At 42.7% G+C, this 24,508-nt stretch overlaps 1 protein-coding gene across 2 annotated transcripts in view; it reads left to right on the top strand.

Moving 5' to 3' along the window:
- The window catches only part of ABCD2 (ATP binding cassette subfamily D member 2), a 51,344-nt gene extending 38,914 nt beyond the window's left edge, over positions 1-12,430 (top strand). Inside the window, exons 8-10 of one of the 2 annotated variants that reach the window (XM_062582508.1) lie at positions 3,847-3,931; positions 4,522-4,647; positions 7,519-12,430. In XM_062582508.1, the coding sequence (XP_062438492.1) occupies positions 3,847-3,931; positions 4,522-4,647; positions 7,519-7,729 (422 nt within the window). In that variant the 3' untranslated portion in view covers positions 7,730-12,430. Of the gene's footprint in view, positions 1-3,846; positions 3,932-4,521; positions 4,648-7,518 lie in introns of those variants that run through there. The other variant, XM_062582517.1, reaches the window with a different exon arrangement.
- Positions 12,431-24,508: the final 12,078 nt, after the last annotated feature.

Below are 24,508 nucleotides of genomic sequence, written 5' to 3' on the forward strand. Positions count from 1 at the left end.
AGTTGCTAGCTATGCCAAAACAATAGTTTTATATAAAATGAGGGTAACAAGGTTATTCAGTATATCCAGACATCTTGAGTAACAGTGTGCAGATGTACAGTAAATATGCATAAAGTGGTTCCTTTTTTTTTTACCTACTTTAAAAATCTGTATATATTGTATAATTGTATATAGTGTTGCAGCCTTAGGCCCCTCGTAGACTGTCACATGAGAAAAGCCATGTGTATGTGTAGCAGCATGCTGAATGCATGACCGGGCCTGTCAGTTTAGGGCTCATGCCATTACTGAACAAGTTCAACTTGTTTAGGGTTTCTCAGCACCCCAGATTATAATTATTCCTCATTATTTTGCACAGTTGTCATATCTTTGGGTCTTGTCCAGGGAAACCTTATACAGACCATGCATAAACACACAGCCAAGCCTAGCTCTCTGAGAATTTTTCATCTGATCTTTCTGGTGCTGGCTTTGTTTCTGTTAATGTCACCTGCAGTAACTCTGGAGTGCCCTGTCGGCTTTTCCAGTGGTTTCTCTGTGAGAGACACCCAGCAGGGTAGTGTCATGCTGAGCTGGGGCTCATGCAGCTGATGGTCTCTTTGTGCTCCTTCCTTGGCCGAGTATTCACCTTGCGCATCCAGCACCGCACCAGGGCTCTCCTCAGTTTTGACAACTGCCTGGGGACATACGCTGTGCAAGAGGCCTCCGAGTGCAAAAGAGCTCAACAGCGATGGAGTCTCTGGCTGTAGTTTCCAACTGTGACCTTTCCCATGTAACATGAATTCTTCAGTTCATGGCCTGATGAGGTACACAGGAAAAGAAGGAACATGATAGATCTGGAAAAGGAACTTTTAAACTCAAATCTTTATGGCAGCTGAATGCTGGTCTTTCATGTAGGTCTTTCATGTGTAGACACAGAATGTGCAGTGCTGCAGACCCCCTGTGTAACTTTTTTTGTGGTCAGATTTAGCTTGCTTTTTCCTTCAGAAAATTGAGGAACAGAGATAATAAAAAAAAAAGCAAGAAAATGAATTACTGCTATCATGAGGCTATCAGTAGTTGCTACTGATAGCTGTGTGAGTCTCTACTGCTGTTACTCTCGCCCTAGAACACTACAAGTGCTATTTGTCCTACTGGTTGCAAAAGGTGTCTGTGACATCCAGTGTTCATCACAGCTCCATCCTTTCATGTGCAATCAAAGGCTGGGTGTAATGAGAACCTAGGCAAGAAATTGAGACTCTGAAAGCCAGGATTATGGTTGTACCTATTGAGAGATTTGTGCTGCACTCATGGACAAGCCATTTCATTTTGTCTTTTGTAAAACCGATTTAGTTATGGGTGACATAAATCACTGACTTGGATGATCTTTGCAGAACATTAAGGTCCTTACTGAACCATTCCATGTCTGCAAAAAGGAAAGAGGAAGATGTGTGTGCCATTGCTAGTGCAGTTAGTTTATTGTGAGTGACATTGCCCAAGTGTTCAGATGAAATTGTTCAGACACTAAAAATCATTTAAAAGCAACATTATTTAAAAAAATCATTTAAAAGGGGATAATATTAAACAGATCCTTCCCTATCTGTTGTTTAGGGCATTCCAGGTGATGAATGGGAAGGTGGAGGGAGGGAAGGAGGCAGGAAGAGGCAAGATAGATTGCTAATATTAAGCTTAGAATATGAGTTGAGTAATCACAGAAATGGACATTATACTCTGATAAACTGCAGCTAAATCTTTTATCGTTAGAGGAAATAATAGGATGATTTTGTTGCAAAGATTTTTCTTCCTCATTTTCCAGCACTTTCATGAACTGCATTCCTTTTTAGCATTTTACTAAATCTTCAATAGCTAGCTGATGTGGAAGAGGTTTTGTATGAAGGCAGGCACTGCTTCCACAGACACGTGCGCACACACACACACCCCGCTCACTCAGACCCAAACGTCCCATCACAGCACAGCCCTGGAGCCACCCTGGGTTCTCAACTTAACTGTTACAGAATATGAACAGTAGCGAAACATCTTCTTGAGAGAAGCTGTTTCCATTGATTTCCTGAAGGATCGTTCCTTTTCCTGGGCCATCGCATGGTTTGTCCTACAGGAGTGATTGTAGCATTTCAGAGCCTTTCTTGGGTACTGACAGAGCACTTCAGCTCTCAGCACTGTCCCAGCACTTGGGACTGGTTGCATTAAGCGGCCTCTGCTCTGGCCGAATGGTGATCCAGTCAACCATTCCACAACCTTTTCTTTACTAGGAAGTCAGCAGATAGAAAGCACCATATATGCCCCTGTGGGGTGCTTACGAGGCTCCTTAAGCAAGAATGGAAGAAAATGATAAGGAAAAATGGTAGAATCAAAAATGGTGATGTATTTCTGGTGTGTGCATACCAATTAAAAATAAAAAATACATGAACATAAAAATTCCATTACGTTGCATTATATTTTACAATTTTGCAGAGAGAAAGCCCTTGGAGTTCAGTTTCTACTGTTATCAATTCCTTTTTTCAATCACAGACCTGTCACTAGATGATTCACTGAAGTTTTGTCTAGAATTACGGATGCTCAACCCTGCTGACCCTGGCGTAGCACCAAGCACTGGCAGCATGCCCCAGCAGCCTCCTGCACCCTCTGCCTGCATTTTTCTTGACTCTGGTCTGGGATTAGAAATAACACTGTTCATGATCTTGTTTACTATCTTTTCTGGCAAAAGTTTATTTTTGATTAGGCAGTGGCAGAAAAGGGGTTTTGTTCATGTTGATTTTTTCAGTTGCAGTGCTTCTCAGTCAGTTTGGAAATATGTTCTCTTCCTCACTCAGTCCTTGTTCAGGTGCCTGTCTGTCTCCCATGAGTAGAGGATTTATAGAAAGAAATGTCCTACAGGATTTTCTAGGCTTCACTCTCTTCCTGTTCAGAATTCACCTTTGCTTGTTATTTTGCTATTCTATCCATGTGAATTGCTTAATTGAAAACTTATCTTTTAATAGGGTAATTGGTATTTGAGGTTAGGTTTTCATTACTGCGAATAAATCATGCCATAATGCTCACAGAAACACAGTTCCACAGTAAAAGCACAGATAAGACACATCATAGGCCTGTCGCATGCTTCTGAAAGTGATGATTTAGTTACAGGCTGTGCAGAATATTAAATAAGGATAGTCAGTTTTGTAACAATTGTGAGTCATTTTTAAATACAAGATAGCCAGAAGTCTGTATGCAAAACCATCCTGTCTGTATGCGCTATTTTTCCTGTTAGCTGCTTGTTTGTGTGCACAGAATGTATCCATAACTGCAGATGTGTTTCTGTGGAGCTTGCCAAAAGCTACAGTAGCAAGTAGAGTCAGGCACTAGACATTGTTATCTAACACTGTTATTTATGTTTCTTACGGTTATTTTTTTTTTACCTGTTGTATTTGTTTTTAAATTTCCATTCATTTATGTTTCTTACGGTTATTTTTTTTTTTACCTGTTGTATTTGTTTTTAAATTTCCATTCAGCTTTGAAGAAGGAATAGCAAATTGTTCTATAAAACAAGTGACAGAAAAATGATCAGTTTACATAGTTAAAAGATATTTGTTCAAAGAGATGATAAGCAGTCTTTTTTGACAATATGTCTGTGACTGAGGAAGCTAAATTCTACCTTCTAAAGTGACATGATATTCGGGATGTTTTTGCTCTTGATTGACAGTGCAAAGGTACTGAGGTATTTCTGGAGGTATAGTCCAGAACCCTGAACCGTCTCTTCTGCAATAAAAATGCTCATTATGATTTTGGCTGGGGATTGCAGAGTGGCTGCAAGCAAACATGTTCCCTTCATAAACTCACATTGTCCTGATGCATTTTGTTTGTATTTTTCATCAGGCTGGGATGCCATCATGGACTGGAAAGATGTCTTATCAGGAGGAGAAAAACAAAGGATGGGCATGGCTCGGATGTTTTACCATAAGTAAGCATTTTTCTGTTTGTTAAGCAGCATCTGAAAGTGAGGAAAAATTATGGAGGTTTGCTCTAATAGTTTGAGCAGTAGTAGGCTTTATTCTGCATGCTACACTGCTAAACTGTTGCAGAGGAACACCAGCCTTGCAATTTATTCCTATAAGCACCTCTTTTTCATTTGGGCAATGCTTCTTAGCTATGCTTTGCATTTGGGAACATTTGCCAGATGTTCAGTTTTGGAGACTGCAGACACTGCAGGTGCAGCCCAGTCTGTCCATAGCAGTAGGTAGAAATTTTCTGAGTTGCTGTAGTAACTGCATGACTTTTTGACAGGACAGAATAATAACAAGTCTAACTAGGACCTAGAAGTTTGACAGTTGTGCTCTCAGACAGACCAGGAAATAAGACCCATTTTTCTTGGAAGCATGGATAAGGCCTGGGCACTTTGTGTTGTTGCTAGCCAGCTTCCAGACTTTCCATCTTGGGAAAACAGCACTCTCCTCTGATCAAATCCTTTCTGTTGTTCTCTCAATTAAACATCATATATGGGAATACTGTCCAAAGCATAACAGAGTAATGTACTTTATCTGCTTTTGAAAGGCCGAAGTATGCATTGCTGGATGAATGCACAAGTGCTGTAAGCATTGATGTTGAAGGAAAGATATTCCAAGCTGCAAAAGCTGCTGGGATATCACTGCTTTCTATAACACACAGACCTTCTCTTTGGTAAGTACATTCAGGAGCTTGTAATGATCTTTGCTTTTAGTTTTCTATCTGACACTGGCCTGGCTTTTAGTCTATGTACTAGAGCAGTTGTTTAATCAATACCTAGTGTGCTGTCTTAGATAACTTGAGTACAATAATAGAGACGTAAATGCATTTAACATTTCTTTTTTTCATTTTTAGGCATTATTTATTCCTCCCTCTTATTTTTTTATGATACATTTCAGTTATTAACTATTAATAGCAGCGTGCTGATAGCTAAGAAGCAATTAATTAGTCTACCATATCACAGCCACAACAGATATCGCCAGATTATTCTGTAACATGGCAAGAAACATGAGCTATGTCCCATGAAGTTGCTTGTGTTTGGGATTAGATGGGCAACGTGGCAACTGGATAACCTACTCCTTGTTCTTTCATATGAATTAATACATCCCTTGCTTTAACCTGAGGGGTGTTCTGTATCTGCAGTGTTTGTGGGCTTTCAAAATGTGGTTGTCTGTTAAAAAGTAAATACTAGACTTCTGAGAAAGATCATCCAAGTGAAGGTAACAATGAGCATGGAAGAGTCCAAAGGAAAATATATTTACTGAGTACATAAAACAATCAAGTACTTCTAAAGGGCAGAAGGAAATCAAAAAAGTGTAAACTGACGTTAGCAGTATTTGGATTATTTGTTCTGAAGTCCTTGATCTCTATTCTCAGGTTGTTTTTCTAAGCTGAAAACAAAATATTCACTACTAATTTGTTACGCCAAAAAGGAAATGTCCATCTCCATCTGCTGCTTTTTTAAAAAAATGGCTTTGCCAGCATTTCTCCTTACTCTGTGTAGATGGTGACAGTGAAAAAGTCTTTCATTGGATTGGGACCTCATTTGGAAGAAAAAATGGGAATTCTGGTAGAAGAAAATCACATAGACATTTATTTTTAAAATAATTTAGTTTGCACTTAAAAAAAAAGTGTTACTTAAATTTTGGAAGAATTGGGATTATTTTAAAATCACTGCTCAAGAAAATTGAGAGCATCCCAACTACACATAGTGATGATGCAGAGGGGAATTGTGGAAGAGAGCTTGTGGAAAAGATCTTCTGAGTTTACTTTCCTACTGACATTACTTGTTTTTTAGTACTAATACTGTTCAGGAAAGTTTGGGATCATCCTTGTAACAGCAGCTGTGTTATCAAAATTATTAGAAATATGTGATTTGTGGGATCAGGAACTGATAAAAACAAGTGGATACGTGGGAGGTGATTGCCTTATTCTAGAAAAGTGAAAAAGAAGTGTTCAGTGTTCAGAAATAAGTATCAAATGCCTTTAATTCAAGTGTGCTTCCATAGGCACTATACTCATAGACCGAGACGGAGGGTCATGTGCTCTGCTGTCAAGGCAACACCAGGAAATGTGTGCTCTTTTATTCAAAGTATTGGCTGCTTTCCTACACCACAACAATCAGCCATTTCAATCAGCTATCTTAGCATGCTGATTTTTTTATTTTTGTGGGGGAAAAATAGAGGGATCAGCTAAACATTTGGTGCTAGAGAGTAGCATACAAGAAGTGGTAAGTGTAAGCATGCAGTTAAATATCATTTGATTCTCATGTCATAAACTATAGAAGTTTATTGAACTGTCACATTCCCTTGGTGGGATTTATAATCACTATTTTATGAATTTTATGATGCATCTGATCTTCAATAATTTATAGTGATAAATTGCATGGTTGTAACAGCAACTCTGAGAGAACTCCGTGCTCTCCCTCTTGCACCACCTGAAAAATGTCTTGTCAGGTCTTGACAAACTCCACCTGTACACCTTTGAATATTTTCAGTGCACACACCCTGATACTGAAAGATCTGTGACTCCTACACAAACTTTTATTTTGGCCCATTGCAAATCACATGATGTTTTAGGACTGGAGGTTTCTTTAACTGACCTTATAAAAAGCAGGAAAACAGAGGTGTAATTCAAACAAATTAGAGTTTCATCAGTAGCATCAGGTGCATCATACCTGCCTAAACATCTTTTCTGCTAGGGTGTAGTAACATCTCTTATAACGTGAGATAATGTGATTAAGTGGGCTACACGTTCCCTTTCATTCTAGAGAAAGGAAGGGATGGGATGGGATGGGACGGGACTGGTTGGACGTGCAGCAGGTTGAAGTCAAGAGGAGGGTGGGTCAGGTGTTGCATGATACTTATCTGTATTGTCACTTTGTACCTGCAACCAGAGGGAAAATGAGTGGGTAGTGTCACCCCTTCTTCCCTCAGGGCGGTGGGGGCTGTGGCTCCTTTGGCTTCTTCTATTAGTGTGACAGGCAGAGATGCTCAGGGAGGTTGGAGTGTGGACTGGTGTTTCCAAAGGCAAGGGGAGCCTCATCTGCTGCTCCTCTGAGGGCTCCTGGAGAAAGACGAGTCTGGCTGAGTTGCAGTAGAGGCAACTGCGGTGGCAGCATCCATTTCTAAGAGGCATCTGGAAAGAGAGGCAGCAGGCCGTGAGGGCCCCCTTCCTGGCAGCGTGGGCTCCTTGAGGTGACACCTGCCTCAGCTCAGGAGTCCAACCAATACTCATACCTTATCGCTGGCTTCTCGTTGCAAAATTTCACTAGAGGTGATGGCCATGGAAGTGCCAGTGACGGCTTTGAAGTACCCAAATCCCCTACAAAAGAATGTTGTGCATTTGTGAGACACAGAAAAGCTTTTAGAAGTCTTACACAGTGTTCCAAAACTGAGCAGCACTCAACTTCCTGGGAGACAGCACTAAGAATAGTTATCTTGTTCAAAAGCTGTCCCATGGAACCTAGCACACAGCCAAATTGCTATTGCGAAAATGGACCATCTGCTCCCTAAGCCATTACTAATGTTTTAATTTCTAATGCAGGAAGTACCACACTCACTTGCTGCAGTTTGATGGACAAGGAGGCTGGCGTTTTGAACAGTTGGACACCGCTATCCGTTTATCACTGAGTGAGGAAAAACAGAGACTAGAATCTCAGCTTGCAGGAATTCCTAAAATGCAGCAGAGACTGAATGAACTGTGCAAAATCTTGGGAGAAGACTCGGTGCTTAAAACAATGGACAAAGAGGAATAAATAATTTATGTTTTATGTTTTTAAAAGTATTTTTTTAGTTAAAAGCATTACAAATTCAGACATTATCCTTTGCATGTGTTGTAATAGAGGCTTAGAGCATAGAGAAACACAGCCAGCAAAAAATAATGCTCTGAATGCTACGTAAGACTTTAGCATTTTAATATTAAGGAAGAAAGTGGTATGAACTGTGAAAAGAAAATAAGCAAGTGCACAGAATAGAAGATTAGTCATTGCAGCTTATATTAATTCCTAGTGAAAGCCCAATTCACTGCAAAAGACTACCAGCACAGTTAGATTTTCTATGTGAATATTTGCTTGAGACTTGGCCCGCAGAATGTGCTCTTGTACCAGGTCACTGTGTGCGTATGATATGCCTGCTACGCAGAGCAAACCTGGCATGAAACTCAGGCATGGAGCACGGCAGAGGCACCATCTGGGTGAGTATGCAGATGCATGCAAAAATCTCATTTGGGTATAAGAAACATTCTTTCAGCCCATGTGAAATAAAACTCTAGGTCTACTACTGAATCACATGCACAACTTCTGCTGCATTTCTCTGGGAAATAACCCAACAGGCTGACTAGAAGATAACTGTCAGAGCAACCAACTGCCCTCACAACCAAGAAGAGGGGATAGAACAAAATACACAATATACATCTGCTGTACTTTTTGATATTATGTATAGCTTCAGAGACTCTTTGCCCTTCATGATACATCAGTTCTTTTGAATGATTGTGTATATCCCCCATTTACTAACATCTGGTGGATAGATGGAGCACTGGGCCTGGCATCAGGAGACTTGGCTTGTGCTTGACTAAGTCATTCACTTGCTCTGTGGACCTGATCCTGCCAGTATCCATCCCTAACTCAGTTTCTCCATCTGTAAAATCACAATAGTAACACTTGTTTGTTCTGAAGGTGCTTTGTGATGAAGAGGGCTGTAAGCGAGAAGAATTTTGGTTTCAAACAATACACTCAATTCTCAGGCCTGGCTGTCCTGCCAGTTAAAATGCTCAGTACTTATAAAGGGCTGTGAAGAGTTAGAGCATTTTGTAACCACTAATTGATGGCTGCCCGTGTCTTGTTAGAATGAGTGAACACTGCCCTCCCCGTTTGCAAATGAGAAAATGCACTGAATAGCGGCTTTGCTTTCAGATGTGCTCAGTGATTGTGCCATCTGCTTTTCAACTCAGTAGAAACCTTGTCCCCAGTCAGTCACGAGGTGCTTTAAACTGAAAACTCTAAGACGGTGCTGGCCTTGCTGAAGGCCAAACCCAGTGAGTCAGAAATAGAGATGGGAATAGATTTAAGAGCTCCCAACTTGCTGTCTCTGACTGCAAGTGCACTGTCTTTCTAGATGAAATGCTTATCACAGCCCATTACTTTCCTTGGTGGCAGCATAAGCTGGGATGGGAGACTGCACTTGAGAGGTGCAGCTAACTCTTCCCCCTCCATGCTGCTGTGGGTAAATGAAGGAAGAGATGTAGCAATCTTGAAGTTTGTTCATTCTTTTTTTTTCTTAAAAGAAAGGAGCATGGCACCTTAGAGGATCTCCGTCTGGTGATTGCTGCTTAGTCTGAGCAGGGGCAAAGCATAAGTGAACTGTCAAGGGAGGAGAAATCTGTTTGGCTCTTTGTTGAGCTGGATTCTGATGCTGCAGGCAGCATTTCATATGAGAGCAGGATTCCCATTCATCTCAGAGTGCTCAACGTAAGCACTAGAGAAAAGACTTTGAAATGGCATCTCATCATCTTGGCACAGGTGACATCTTTGTCACTGTCCTTGCTTGACTTCTGCTGTGTGGAGGCCAGCCATGACATGGGGAATGCTTGAGCACTCTCAAATTATGCAAACTCTTCCCTCTTCCTGATGGTTTAACCCACTTTCCCAGTGCTGGTTTGGACAGTGCAGCCTGTCTTATCTGAACATGTTGACATCTTAGCAATCTGCAGTCCTTCATGTCCCTTACCACCACTTTGCTAAGTAAAAAAGCCTTTTTGGTGGAAAGACAGTGATTCACCAAGAGTTTCAATGGAAGAGTGTAGTAAGTGTGATTAACTTGATCTGCAAAATCCCAGTCTGGTGCCCGAATCACCCTTTATCTTCCCCTCATAGAATCATAGAATTGGTAAGATTGGAAGGGACCTCTGGAGATCATTTAGTCCAACCCCCCTGCTCAAGCAGGGTCACCTAGAGCATGTTAGACGGGGTTGCAGCAATAAGGACCCCTCTTGCTGAAGCCCAGGCTTGAACCAGGGACCTTTAGATCTTCAGTCTAACGCTCTCCCAGCTGAGCTTCATAGTGTGCTAGACCTGCTACTTTTACATATTTCCCGAGGGAACTTGTGGCAGAACTTGGAATAAGCGTGGTCCCTGCCTTGCTTCCCCAGAGTCTGTGGCTTGAATGTAACCCTGTACTTGTTTTGGTGACAAGAGTTTGTTCCTCTCATTAGTTTTCTCTGCAGAGTCCTCTGGGAAATCTCACTGACACAGAATGGAAAGCTCCTGGGAACTTTTGAAAGGGAAGAGAAATTAAGGCTCAGCATAATAAGATGTTGTGATGTAAAGTGCAGACTGGAGGTCCCTGATATTGTGGATGGCATGTGCGTGCATTTTAATTTGCAAGTGCCTCTGCTTGTCTCTCTCCCTTAAGGCTAGTTTTCTTCCTTCTCATCTTCAAAGAAAAATTCATAATGGCTAAGGAAAAAAGATGTCAGCCAAGAATCTGTTTGCAGTGGACATAAATGAGATGACTAGTATTTTTAAAGGCTTGTGCATTTCTGAGTTATGTTTCTCTAATATGGTGAAAAAGCAGGCGTTCATCATATACCTGTGTGACAGGGTAGTATAGGAAGGACCAGCCCCTTGTCCCAGCTGCAGTGTCTCGTTCTCCTAGCACAAAGCAGTTGCAGTAACACCTTTACAGAGGACTCTCCCAAGGCAGGAGCTCAAGTGGAGGAAGGGGCCTTATTGTTCCCCACCTCTCCGGTAGGCACGTTACCGTGTGACTGGGAGCTAAACCAAGGTAGTCCAGACGCTGGATGAGGAGGACACTGAAGAGTGTCGAACAAGTGGCCCAGTTTGACTCCGAGCATGGGCCTGCACATTCCTAGACTCCCACCGAAGCGCCTGCAATGGCACTCAACTTGTTGGGAGCCATTGTTGGCAGATGCAGCACCTGGCCTAACATCTTCTGAGGAAAAACAAAGTTACACTGGAATCAACATAATAGTGTTTTACTTGAAGTTTGGTATAGATTTCTTGGATCCAGCAATGTTAACAGATTTACCCCTTCCCATTTAGTAGTATGCCATGAAGTATCCCTGCTTCTCACTCTTACTTGCATTCTGGTAGATGTGAAAAGAATATGGGAGCACTGATAGGAGAAGAAACCTTTCTCTAAGTGGGATCTTTCTGAGCTATACTGAGCCAGTTTTAGAAGGATTTTCTGCACTCATTCTTTTGAAAGTTAGTTTTGTGGCTCGGAGAGATGCTGCCCTGGAGATTTTTTCACGAACTTTGAGTTGCTCCCAGTGCTAACTGAGGCAGAAGTCTCCAGTTCGTATTTTTGAGTTTTATCTCTGCGTAGTAGAGGGCAGGAGCCAGTTCCCTTTGTGCTGCTTCAGCCAGCACCAGGAAGGCAAGAGTGGAGGTGCACACTCCCCAGGGAAAGCCTGGAGGACTCCCACACTGGAGCCAGGGCACGGGGAGCCACTCACTGCTGGTGGCAAGGAACAGAGCAGGGCAGGCGCCTTGGTGGAACCCTTTCTTGTGGAGCGAAGGCAGTCACCTATCAGGCAGTCACCTTCTCAGGAGCTGGGACTGCCCAAGAGGTTGGAGAGGGACTCTTCAGCCTTCCTTCTGCATCTCCCATCTGCCTGGAGCTAGCCAGATCCAGCTCTTTGTCAAAGCATTTATGCATTAAGAGCCAGGTATTGCCAGGTGCTCAGTGCATGCAGCCTCCTGCAAACAGCCTTGCACACTGCTGAGCTCGAGGTAGGTTGGACTTGCCTGCACCTACATCCTAGAGGAGTAAAGATGCTGAGCAAAATTCTTATCAGTTTCAGGCATGAGGTTTAGGATAACTTGCAATAGAAGTATGAAAGGTCCACATCAGTTCAATCAGTTAATGCTGGATTATTTTTTGTAAGAATGTTCAGAATGTAAGAAAACATTTTTTACTCATTGGATTTAAATAATTTTAACTCAGGATGAGGATTTTTTTCTTTACTTAGTTTTGGGAGCAGACTAATTCCTTTTTCAGAATTGGCACCCCTCCTTCTGCAGGAGGAGAAAACCCTGACTATCTTTTAAAGAAGCTTTTTGAAACCAATAGGATTTGTAGTTGAGTGAGGAATGAAGGACTGGGTATTTAAAGGGATATATGTGGGAAATTTGCAATAAAAATTATTTTGAAAGCAATTAAACACATCTATTGTCCCCTGCCTATGTCTGAATGATCATAATGCATGTCAAAGTCAAGTTTATGACCTATGACCAGAGATTTCAACCATATATAAACTGAAATCACCCTATTCAGCTGTTTATAAAACTTAAGAGAACCAAACTGCTAATTAAATGTGTCTTTGTTTTGGTTATGTTTGGTATTAATGCCTTCTAAGAGCAGACAATTTATACAGCAATAAATTATGCTTTACAGTTGTAATTTATTCCAACCTCAAATAAAACACGTTGCATTTACTTTGAGTGTAGTATTCCTTATGAATCATTCACAAAGCAGTCCAAAGCTGTGGGAGAGTTTTGCCTGTGCCATGCTCGGTGAGCCGCTTCCCATGCCTCGTTTCTGTGACGGGGTTGGAAAGCCAGAGGTGGCTGTCGAGCGTTCGCATGTCATGACAGGCATTTCCTTCCTAGCTCAGGCTGATGTTGAAGGCTCCTGTGAGGTTTCTCATGTCTAGTGCCCGTCCCTTTAGCGTGGCCCTGATGCATGACAAGAAACTGTGACAAGATGGGCCAGCACTTACTGGGAAGTTTTGAGGAGAGAGTGGGCACTGAGCAATGTGCCAGCAACACAGTGCCAGGTGGCCTCAGTAGTAGCACCACTCCCAAAGGTTGCTACTGTGATCTTCATGAGATAATGTTTACACGTGCAACACTGGTGTCACAAATCTTATCAGCAAGTGCCCAGGCTGGCCTGCAATAGCAGACAAGGTTTCTCTTCAGAGGTTAAGATCCAAAAATAGTGTGCTTAGCCCTGCAGACTGCGAGCAGTATGAGGCCGCTACAGACACCAGCTGAACTCCTTGGCACCTGGAACTGGATTGCATCTAGCCAAGTCCTAGCCGAGTGCCAGGGGACAGTGAGGGTCCCGAGTGGTGGTACAGGATTTGGCTTATATGCGGCAGAGGAACCCATGGTGATGGTGGGCTGTGAAAGCCAGATCCTCAGGGGTGACCGAAGGCCTGTCCCTGTGCCTCACTTCTGAGTGTTGTACCCTCTCAGAGGGACGGCGCTGGCAGGCTGGGAGGTCCAGTCAACCAGCTGCAAGGAGAGTGCTTTGTGTCGTGGGACCGTGCTGGGCTCATGTGCCAGACAAGGAGACAGGCCGTGTAAATCATGAGGTTGCTGGATTGTGAGGTGGTGCATGAGTTTCGTTCTTTTGTAAGACTTGCCTTGATTTCTGTTCTTTGGAGAACATCTGCTTTCTGACCAGGCCATCTGAGGACTGGCACCCTGGGTGGCTTTAGCCTGCTGGATCCCTGGACCTTTGCCCAAGAGATGGGGCAGTTAGGTGGAGCTTGCACAGGTTTACATCAGGAGCAAACCAGATGCAGGAAATATTCTGAGCAGAGGTGTTCAAAGGCTTCCCCCAGCTGAATTTTTCTGGTAAATGAGGAATAGCTGGAAGAACACCTTACGCCATCTCTGTATGGCCATATTTCTGATCATGGCTCATTCTGCAGCATCTGATTTGTATTTTTTAAAATTAGTGTCTTTAACCTCATGTAAATGAGACCATCTATGGCAGGGTAACACTGAAGTGTAAGGAATACTGCACCCTGTATCAGTTTGATGTGCTGAACAATCTGTTTTTAATAAGTAATTAAAAAAATGGAGAGGGATAGAGTCTGTGAGTATGGCTGATTTAGGGCTGAGGAACCAACTGGACACTGGAGCTGAGTAAGGAACTAGGTTGGGTTGAGGGTCTAGGAAAAACCATCCCAAGAGAGTCCATGGGAAGAGCCAGCTCCTGGCAAAAGCCCCGCGAATTTACCAGCTAAAGGGAAATCCACTGATCCAGATTGAAGCTCACAGGGAGAGACTGTGTTTCAATGCCTATGAACAGGATTGAAAACCTAAAATCGTCAAGAGAGAAGAAAGTCCAGTACACAAAAACAATGCATAGAGCTGCATGCTCTTCGGTAAACAGAGCAAGTAAAGCTAGTGGCTGACATTAGGAAAGGAGATTAAAATTGGATTTCACCACTTTGGAAGGAGCTGGCAAATGCTAGCAAAACCAAGGATGGAGAGGAAGCACCAGGATGCTCAGAGGATTCCTCCCCGGAGCACTGACGGTGCCGTAGCACAGCACAAACTGCAAATCCCAAAGCCAACAGGCTGCTGCAACATTAAATTTAGTATTTGTGCATGTGTCAGTGAAACCATCATTGAAAGAAGAGTCACAAGAGAGAGGACGATGGGCAAAACTCTACTAGGAGTTTTTTCCTATCATGCATTGATTGTGCAGACTGAACTTCTTAACACTGAAATGAAGAAAACTCATTAAAAAATTATGAAGTATATTTTTAACATCTTTTAGAAGTTTACTCCTCTTACATGAGAGATCATTTGCAAACTAAAACTGTTCACTTTTTTCCCCCCTCTTTAGTCCTGCTGTTTTTCCGGGGAACAAAGGAAATAATGCAGCCTATCTTGGCCACAAAATATTTGTGCAATAGGATATTAGCTTTTTTCTATTAGCATCATCAAACATATAGTGGAAATTCAGGCCTGATAGCATTTGTGGAATAATGTGAGAATCAAGAAAAACAAGAACATTAATTTATTGATTAATTTTACCATGAAAATTGTCATAAAAGTTGTTCAGATTTAAAATGTCTTTGTGTGGAATTTTATATTTGTTGTCTTCTAGATCCACATTTCAAACACATCAGATTCGTAAAGATTTGAGGTCTTTAGGAAACAGAAATTGTTTTCCCCATACACAATAAGCAAAATATTGAAGCAAACCCAGCCTATTTAATATAGAAAACAATTAAACAACTTGCACTCAATAATTCTCTGATATCCTTGATCTCTTTATTGCAGTTGAATGAGTTTTTTTCCACAGTTATAGCTAAGTTGGGCTATAAATACATTAAGTTTGTTAGAGACATCTCTATCAGTTGGTGGTTCCCAGGCAATGTTTTTGGAGATCTGTCTTTATGATGATGGTCCCATGAAGTCTTTCTTCTCTTCACGCACTTTTCATCCTCGCTGGTGTTGGTGCAGCACTGAGCCCATCTGGAGACATTGCAGTTCTGGCACCCTCCCAATGGGGAAATGTAGAGCACAGACCTGGTCAGGGCCAGGAGAAGACTCCCCTGAAACTCACATTGGGTTGCATGTGCCTCCCAGCAAGACCAATCACATTCCCAAAGATATACACCTTGGGGACTTTGGTTTTGCTGGCCAGTCGTGTAAGAAAGACAGAGGCTGATGGATAATATTGAATGCATCTACTTTTTACTAAAAGTAGTCAGGAAGTATCATTAGGAACGTTCTAGGAAATAAAGTCTGCACAACTGAAACAGGCAGTAGCTAACAAGGCGCTAATTTGCAAATGCTTGTAGAGATAAAGCTGTGCTTTGGTAGCTGTAGCTCATAATAAGAGGATATTCTTGCACTGAGAAAATATTTCCCCATAGCAGTTTATGCTGGCAGTGCTAGGGTGGAATAAAGGTTGTACAATTCATACTTACGAGAAACAAATGCCAATAACTTTCCATAATCCTCTTTCAATCATACCAGGTGGTTATCAAAATCACACAATTACTTTTCATTATGTTTTTTGGAGAATTTATAGATAACTCCAAAATATATTTGCTTCTTAAATAAGTAGATGTTTGGTTTGAGCAGTGCTGCTCAGCCAAAAATCCCTTATATCCAAAAGGAAATGGTAGCCACAGAATCAAATTATGAAAATCCCTGTTTCCTTGCTAGTGCCAAATGAGCATACAAGGAGGTGCTGTTAGCATCCCTTGCTAGCCTATTTTTATACTGTAATCACATTATGGAGAATTCAACCTCCATCTAATCACTAATCTTCACTTATGTATGGGCCATATGGCTCCTTACTGAGCATCAGAGGATAAGGGCTCTCTGTTTATTAGACTCTTATCTACATTATTATGGGTGGAAAAAAATGGAGTGATTAATGCATTTCATGCAAAGACGAAAGCTGAGGCAAGGTATGCCCTCCTGGGAGAATTACTGCATTTCCTTTGTAAAGCCTTACTTCCAGGGACTTCTGAAGAGAGGCTAAATTCCTCTTTCAAGTCACTGGCTAAAAGCCACTTCTGTCTAAGAGAGGTTTTAATTAACAACCAGAAAAAAAAAACACAGTGGCAAAGTCAGTTTTAAAGGTACTTAGAAATGTCTGCTTCTTAAAAATGAGCCTGCCAGGTGTTCCCTAAATCAATCAGATCATGCATTGATCACTTCCTTGCCATGCGAAGGCGGGGGGGCTGCGCCTAGGGGACGGAGGTGTCACGGCACAGGCTACACGCGCCAGCGCTGCGTGGGACAGCAGGGCAAGCATCTGCTCCTCCACCCTGGCACCTGCTCCTGCTCCATCAGAGGTTACTATGTCTGCATGGACTCAAGCCTTTCAGAAACCTTTCTCCTCTATCCAGTGATTATTTAATGAAAAATAATTTTTGCACTCTCTTGGCTTTAACTCTTTTTCTGCTAGACAAGGTTTCTAGTCCAGCCCCTTGGTTTGCTCTAAAGACAAACAGAATCAAATGGGCCAGAGCATGCTCATACTCAGGACATAGTTCAGAGGCATATCATCAAATACCTGTTTAATCTTCCAGGAGATATAAGGTCACGTTCAAAGCATTCTGTTACGTTAAAGCCATGCTTAAAGATGTGTCTTCTGTGCTAATTCAGAGCTATATGCTGCTGCAAAGGGCACAGATGAGATTTAGAAGTTGGAAGGTGTGGCTGGACAAATTCAACCTAGATAAGAAGTCAAGATGAGCTTTGTTTCTGGTGTGTACTGGGGTGGGCAGCAGGAAGCAGCTATCTGACAAGGATGTTGTTAGATGACAGCTATGGCTGTCATGTTAATGCAGAGTGTTAAAACAGCCTTCCTGGCCTACAAGGAGTTAGGAAAACTGGAAGAGTGTTGCTGAAGTCAATAGGGCCGCAGTGATCCATGCTTTTGTGGACAATTCAGCCAAAGTACAGAATTGTACCTGTGAGTTTGGGAGGAAAGGATGGAAGAATGGGAGCTGTGAAGGACAAGTCTCTTCAGGTCCTTTCCTGACACAGCACATGTCCCGCTACTCAGACATTTTGGCCTTGTATTACCCGCCAGGCCCAAACAACTTTTCAGAATAGCAAATAAGATCCTGAAATACTGCATTCCCACAGGCTCACTTGGCGCACACAGGCTTGCAGATTTCTGATTAGATGAGAGTGCCTTGGCAGGTGAGCAAGTACAGACAGACCCTTGTTGCCCTGGCCAGGCTACGAGCTGGCTGGACACACCAGTGCTCTGTTCAGCACTGCATTACACAGTGCGGTCTCAAACACGACCCTGTGCTGCACTAAATGTAGCACTGTCCTGTTGCCAAACCAGAGCCAGCTCATGTCGCACCAGCCTGCAGCACGGGCAGAGGACCTCCGCTCTGTTTGCAGCCACCTGCCCAAACATGCCTTCAACTGGCCATAATCAAGGTTTCTGCTTTAATCCCATCTGACTCCACTGATCTTTTCAAGTTTTCTTTTTATTATTTCTTTTTGTGGATATGGGCAGAAGAGGCATGGCCACACACTTTCTTTAAGAATGAGATGTAGGTAAGCAGAAGCAATTTGCTCTATTGCACTTAATGATGAGTCCTCATGCACAGGGGTCTTAGGTGGGGGGAAGAGCACAGCTCTGCCATGGGCTCACACAGACCTTATGGGCTTTGACTTTCACCACAAGTGCACTTCACCAGCACGCAAGAATACTTAAGAGAGGAGAGCGCTCTTCATTACCTACTTCACTTACCTCATTCAGTTGCTTGTACAGTTGTGATATGGCTGAGCACCAGATTCAGGCAGAAAAAGTTCAGCTAAAACTAGCTAAAACTTCTGTCAGGAAAGACAGTTGACACTGATTTGAACACCGTAATAGAAAACCATAGAGTAGTGGAGCCAGATTTATTTTCAGTAAAATGCTGACAAAGTCAGACAAACTAAACCAAACAAATGCTTGGTCCATGACACCTCAAGTCATCATGCCTCTACCTCTTCTTAAAAGGTTTCATTAATGCCACTGATTAGGGTGCTAGAGAGGAACTGGCAGGAACCGACGTTGCTGCTGAGTTTGCAGACTCCCGCGAGAGCGGCGTTGCAAAGGCTGGCTCCCCACCCAAACTGTGCAGCCCGTATTCACAGGATAGACAAAGTAATCTTACTGGCAGTAATCTCCTGTGCAGACCATTCAGGGTGAGCGTGACCTGATGATGACGTAGGTGATTCCTTTTGCTCTTAGTGGACTAAGAAATCAGCACTACCTTTAGGCACAATACATAAAATAGCAACACTATTCATGACCCTTCTGAACCTTATGATGGCACTCAGGGCTTGTTTTGTATGAATATGGTTTTAAGGTGCTCGGCAGCTCCTGGGAGTGACTGCATATGCAATACACCATGGAATATATAATTGCTGAGAGCTGAAGTCAAAATGATTCCCAGATCCTAAATTCTTTTTGACTCAAATTCTTTCTCCCATTGTTTGCATGCTGCATTACTTAATTGGAGCAGATCTGTGTCCTGATCAGCACTGTTATGGGCAGGGCTCTGTAACCAAGGCATTTCCCAAGAGTTTCATGACTTTATCTCTGCCAGGCTGAACATTTTCCAGCTGCCACTCTTGTGAAGCCTTCAGTGAAGATGATGTAAGCTTCACAGGTGTAGATGAAAGCTGAACTGAATTTGGCTTTTCTTTCTTCTGTATGACTGACATGACTGATAAGCTGGGGGGGGGGGGAAGAAATACTGGAAAAAAAAAAAGAAAAGAAACACACCTAGGTTTCCTTCTACTCAGTTCCAGCATTCAGGCTGATGCTGTCTGCCTTTGCCTAAACCAGCTGTAGTAGGCTGGGAAGCTCTCTTATGCTGCCTTGGGCATAGCTTTGATCAAACAACCTCGGCTTGCCTCTCACAAAGCTTTCCTCATGAACCTGATATAGGATCCTGCTGAAGATAATGAATCATGATGTATTTAAAAGAAATTAAAGGATTCCTGTCAAGCTCTGCCTGTAATCCAGCAGAGCACTTTCCTCATCCCTCCCGCGTGCAGTGCAGCAGGATGATAGTGAACCTGGACTGCTAGACATTCACTCGTGTACTGAGCTCTTGCAAATATAGGGCACTGTGCAACCAAAGAGCAGGATCAATATTTCAGGGTGCATTGCTCCCTCCATCTTGCAAGTGTAATTGAAGGGGTAGGAGAACTAAAATTAATTTTTAAACAACCTGACCTGGAGGGCAAAAATCATCTTAATGAAATCTCATTCACTTCCTCTGATCCAGCAGGCAGCTGGTGATCCCCTCCTGCACTTTGAAGAGGTTAGCCCAGCAAGACTTCCAGAGAAAACAGATCTGAGACTGTCAGAGCTCACTTCCAGACAGGGACCACTGACACTGCCTATCAGCGCATAGGCTGGAGAATCTGAAGGCCACAGTCAGAATGAGAGATGAAGCTTCTGATGCTCACAGCTTTGTCCTTCCATGGGGAGACAAAGCAATCAGATACTCTCAAATCTCAGCTTTTTTCCCTTTGTGAATAGCAATTTTTGCTTCTTTGTATTCACTGAGTTTGAGCCCCCTTGTTTGCACCCAGGTTGTCTTTCTCAAGAGGAGGTACTGAGGAAGGCGCTGGGGGCACCAAGGGTGGCGGTACACTGGCAGGAGGCAGCTGATGCAGGTCCTGGGCCCCACGCCAGGGAAGTGGCTGTGGCATGGTGCAGTCCCCTGCCCCTCTTCCGTATCAGCGTTTTGCATTTAGCTCCGCCTGTGGTTCATCTTTTCAGGCTTTAGTCTCTGGTTGTGCAACTAGAAGCAGTTCTTTTGCTTTTGTTTTAAGATGTGGTCTTCTCCTTTTTACTTACTCCAGTAGACCTAGAATTCCAGGGAAAATAATCCAACTGTTATAAGATTTGCAATAAAAAAGGTGCAAACTGGAATTGCCAAGAAAACAGCTCTGCCACTCACCTCTTTCAGCTTCAGCTTTTGCTCGCTATCAAAAACGCAGCTGCCAGTCTCAGCCAACCCCGCCAGCCTCAGCTCCTGACACCAGTGGGGGAGCCAGGGAGAGGTGGCAGCAGCGGTGGAGTGTCTCCCTGCTGGGGCACTGGATGAGGAAGCCTCTCTATAAAACCTGCTGCTGTACTAAAGCCCCCCAGCATGGTGGAAACTGGTAAGAAAGAAATACTGCATTAGTGCCTGTCATCTCATATCTATCATTTGCAAGGTGAGGCTAAAGGAGTGGTGGCTGAAAAGGGCAGCTGCACAGCAGAGGAGAGAAAAAAGAAGGGAAGGGAGAGTGGTGGGGGCTGGGAGCAGGGAGTGCTTCCCCTCTGGGGGCAGCCGCTGGTTTTGTTTGAAGACTCACGGCAGTGCGCCTTTGAAGTTTGTGTCAAGCCGAGTGCATCAGAGCTCTGGGGGTGTTCACATAACAGAGATGCCTGGCAGTATTTCCAGGGATTGTGCAAGGGCTGCCATGAAGTCAACTAGGAATGAGATTAAGGAACTGCTCCCAGGCTAGAGTAGAAAAGCAAGAGTGCCAGCCAGGATCTCCCCTCCAGCTGGCTGCAAGTAAGGCTGTAACAGCTGGAAAACACTTCTCCAGCTGCAGGGAGACCTTGTGTTGTCAGGCAAGGAGCCCATCCATGGCTGGGGCTATACCTGCCCATCTGTTGCAGATTGCTGGCACAGAGCTGTTGCTGGAACGTGGTTGAGCTCAGTCCCTGGACCATGAGGTTTCAGGCAGCATTGTATGGTCCAAAAACCAGCGTCAGGCCTGCTTCTTTAACCCATTCATAGAACATCTTTAAATTACTGGTCCTTATGGGACACTAAATGCCTCCAGGAACACCTGATCACATCTAGCCATTGCCGTGGGAATGCCACACAAGCCTGCTACGGTTTCCCTGCCTGGATACAAGCACTTCTAGCACCCACACATCTTGCTAGTAGATACCCATCTCAGGCCACCCACCTGGGTCCTGTCCTAAGTGTGATGAGTGTGTGCGGTGCAGGGATGGACCACAGTGGCCACCCAGTGCTGGATGCGGGATGCACTGCCAGAGGCAGCCAGCTCCCAGCACGGCCCTGGGATGGACATGATCCCTGGGGCAGGAGAGCAGCCAAGGGAGCAATCATGCAGGCTGACATGCAAAGTGGTGCACCCAGATACTGATGCAAAATCACTCTTTATTTCCACCTAATACAGATTTCTAAGAGCTCTATCTATGTATGCCTCGTGGACGCAGCGCCACTTAACATCGCCAACATGGAGTTACACCCATGTCAATCTTTGAGTATTTCCCTGGTGAGTATTAAATGTGGATGACGAGTGCAACGTAAAGTCAATGTTCCTAAACTGCAATTGCTGAAACCTGGGGAATATGAGGATAAAAGAGTGCCTGTGCCTTTTTTGCACAGTCTTCCCTATGCATCTGATGGACACAGCACACTGAAGCAGATGAACGAATCCTCGGTGCGATTGTTAAGGGATGTCTAACAGATTGTGTAAATGAACCTTAGAAATGCGTCCTTTCGGAAGTGTGCTGTCACATGTTCCACAGCCATCCGGACGTACGAGTTGGGGAACGTGACGAAATGTTCTCCTGTGTGTTCTTACTGAGAGGTATTTCAGATCTGTTTCCTCAGTGATTCAGAACATGTTTCTTCCTGCTTCAAAACCTGGTGCTACGTGCTGGGGACTATTTACCTAATATGTTTCAAATGACAAAATTCAAACATTTCTGACATCTACATGAATCAGAACATAGTGAGATTTCATGCTTGTTAGTACCACACCTCAGAAAGTCTTGCTTATGGAAAAATGATATTTTATAAAACAGCATATATTAAATTCTTTTTGTCCTTGTAGGCCTGATTTCTGAGCCTTCAGGTTATAGCTAATCTAGATCTTCCCATTTTCTTTGTGACTATGAGTGCTGAATGCTTTCTTTTAAAATAGTCCTTGAAGTATTGTATTTTCACCTAATTATCTGTGCTCAGGAGCTGGCATTTTATGGAAAACACCAGATCTTTTGAAAATCTTGATAAAATTACAAGAACTGGCAACACTGATGCCTTATGAAATAAGAAAAGATTTTTATTTTATTTTATTCTTCTCCCTGTCATCTATCAAAAAAAGGATAAACTTTTTTTTTTCTTTTTTTTTTTTTTATGTGTACATCTTTGGGTTGAATTAAACCTGCAAAATTTCAGTCCTCCCAGAAAAGAATATTTCAGAAGATGTCATGAGTAACTAAAAAAGAGTTGTAACTCAGTACATAGATCAGTATTTACTACCTGGAAATCGATTTATAAAATGTGTTGAGTAAAAGAAGATTGGTAGTGGCTGACGATGATGATTAAAATTCAGATTCATTTTCAAGAAGATGATCCACAGGTTAGAAGAAATACTGTAAGTAGTAGTTCAGTCAGAGAATATACAGGAAGGTCAGACCACTTCACAGAGCATCTTAGAGAAATATATGTAATTACGTTAAAGACTATACAGCAAATTAGATAGTGGTGAGTATTGAGGTGTGTTAGCTTGTATCAGCATTGTGGATAACTCACACCACAGACAGATTACTCTTATTACCTCCAGACTTAGACAGACCTAGAAAAAGCAATACAGGAGCTTCCCCCAGAAAATACTGTCTTTCTAAGAAAGTGGCTTTCCATATATATTACCTGGTCAAGATGAGGCAGGAATCACCTTCTGAATTAAAAACAGTATTATTTCAATTCCTTTGTTTTTTTTACTCAACATCAAACCAAGCTTTCTGTGGCTCTCAAGAGGGGTTGTCATGTGAAGGAGGTGCTGGGCTGAGTCTGATCAGCCCAGAGTGGTTTAGCTGGAGTCTGAAAATCAGTTCAGAAGCTGCATGGACAAATGTCTATAGTGGACAATTACATAAAAATTTGCCCATAGGGGAAATTTCCTGTAACCCCAGTTATTCATTTTGCGTCTTGGACTTTGCTACATGAAGGGTTTATTTATCATTGTTAATTATTACTTTGCATTGCAAAGTACAAGCCACAAGCACTGCTTGTATAACTGAGAAAGACTACCTTTCATGGTGATGCAGAAAGATCTCATTCTTTCTTGAATATTACTGGAGATTTCATCTGGAGTGATATCTTCTGTCATGGAGTTGCACAGGTCAGTGGGACACTGCATAAAAAAGAAAATAAAACTATTATTTCCTGTTCCTAGGCTTCTATTGACATCATAGACTTCAGCTTGAACAAGAAAAGTGAGGTAGGACTTTGTCCTCCAGCTCACCAAGCAGTAAGATGTGAGCATTGTTTTACCAGATAAAACAGTTAATTTAAAGTATGACACTAATTTATACTCTCGAATGTGCAACCCCGAGCCCAGTAATGAAAGATTCTGGAGCTGAAATCAGTCCAGAAATACTCTGCCCTCATATACCACTCGAGCTAACTACTGCATGAAATCTGGTTTGATTTTCTGCACTTTGCTTTGTCAACAAAGAACACAATAAGTGTGAAGGTTCTCAAACAACTTTTAAGTCCCTGCTGTATCCTCCTAACTGAGAAATTAGACTAAGCAGGTCTATGCAGAAATAAGTAAACAGGAAGACTAAATACCTGCATACATTCCTCATATATTTCAGTCCTATGCCTATTATAGTAATCAGTTATCCCTTACTTGGCTTGAGAAACAGCACTGACTTCTGATCCGATGGGCTCAGCAGCTGCATCCCAGTATGCTCTGTTACAGAAAATTTCAATCAACATTGAAAGTCCTTTCTTTCATATTTGACAGTATCATAATTTTAAAATTACCTTTTATGTTGAAGCCTTTAGGATACCTTCATGAAGGCTTTCAAGGAATGAAAGGTATGATACGCTTCTACAACTGGATAATCCAAGGGCTAAAGGGAAACATAGTGATGGCTCAAAACCTGCAAAATGAGTACTTTTCCCTGCCCAAACATGAAAAGGAGGTTTTTAAGACATCTGTTGAAAACAAATGACAGGGAGTATCTATATCCAAGTTAATATTGTTATAATGTATGAGCTTTAATAACGTGTTTCTATGTTTGCTACTTAGAAGGAGTATGGTTAGTTAATAACAAGCTAATAGAGTGAACTATGGATACTTTAAGAGATATGATACATCATTTTGTAAAGTTTAAAAACAAGATTGTTTTCTGCCCAGGTCTCCCGGAGTGTGCTAGGAAGCCGTGCCTGGGAAACAGCGCTGCTCGAGCCATTGCTCAAGCCAATAAGAACCAGCTTGCCCAAGGTGTGGCACATATACACC

Source organism: Rhea pennata, chromosome 1 (genome assembly GCF_028389875.1).
Source record: "Rhea pennata isolate bPtePen1 chromosome 1, bPtePen1.pri, whole genome shotgun sequence".
Lineage (NCBI taxonomy): Eukaryota > Metazoa > Chordata > Aves > Rheiformes > Rheidae > Rhea > Rhea pennata.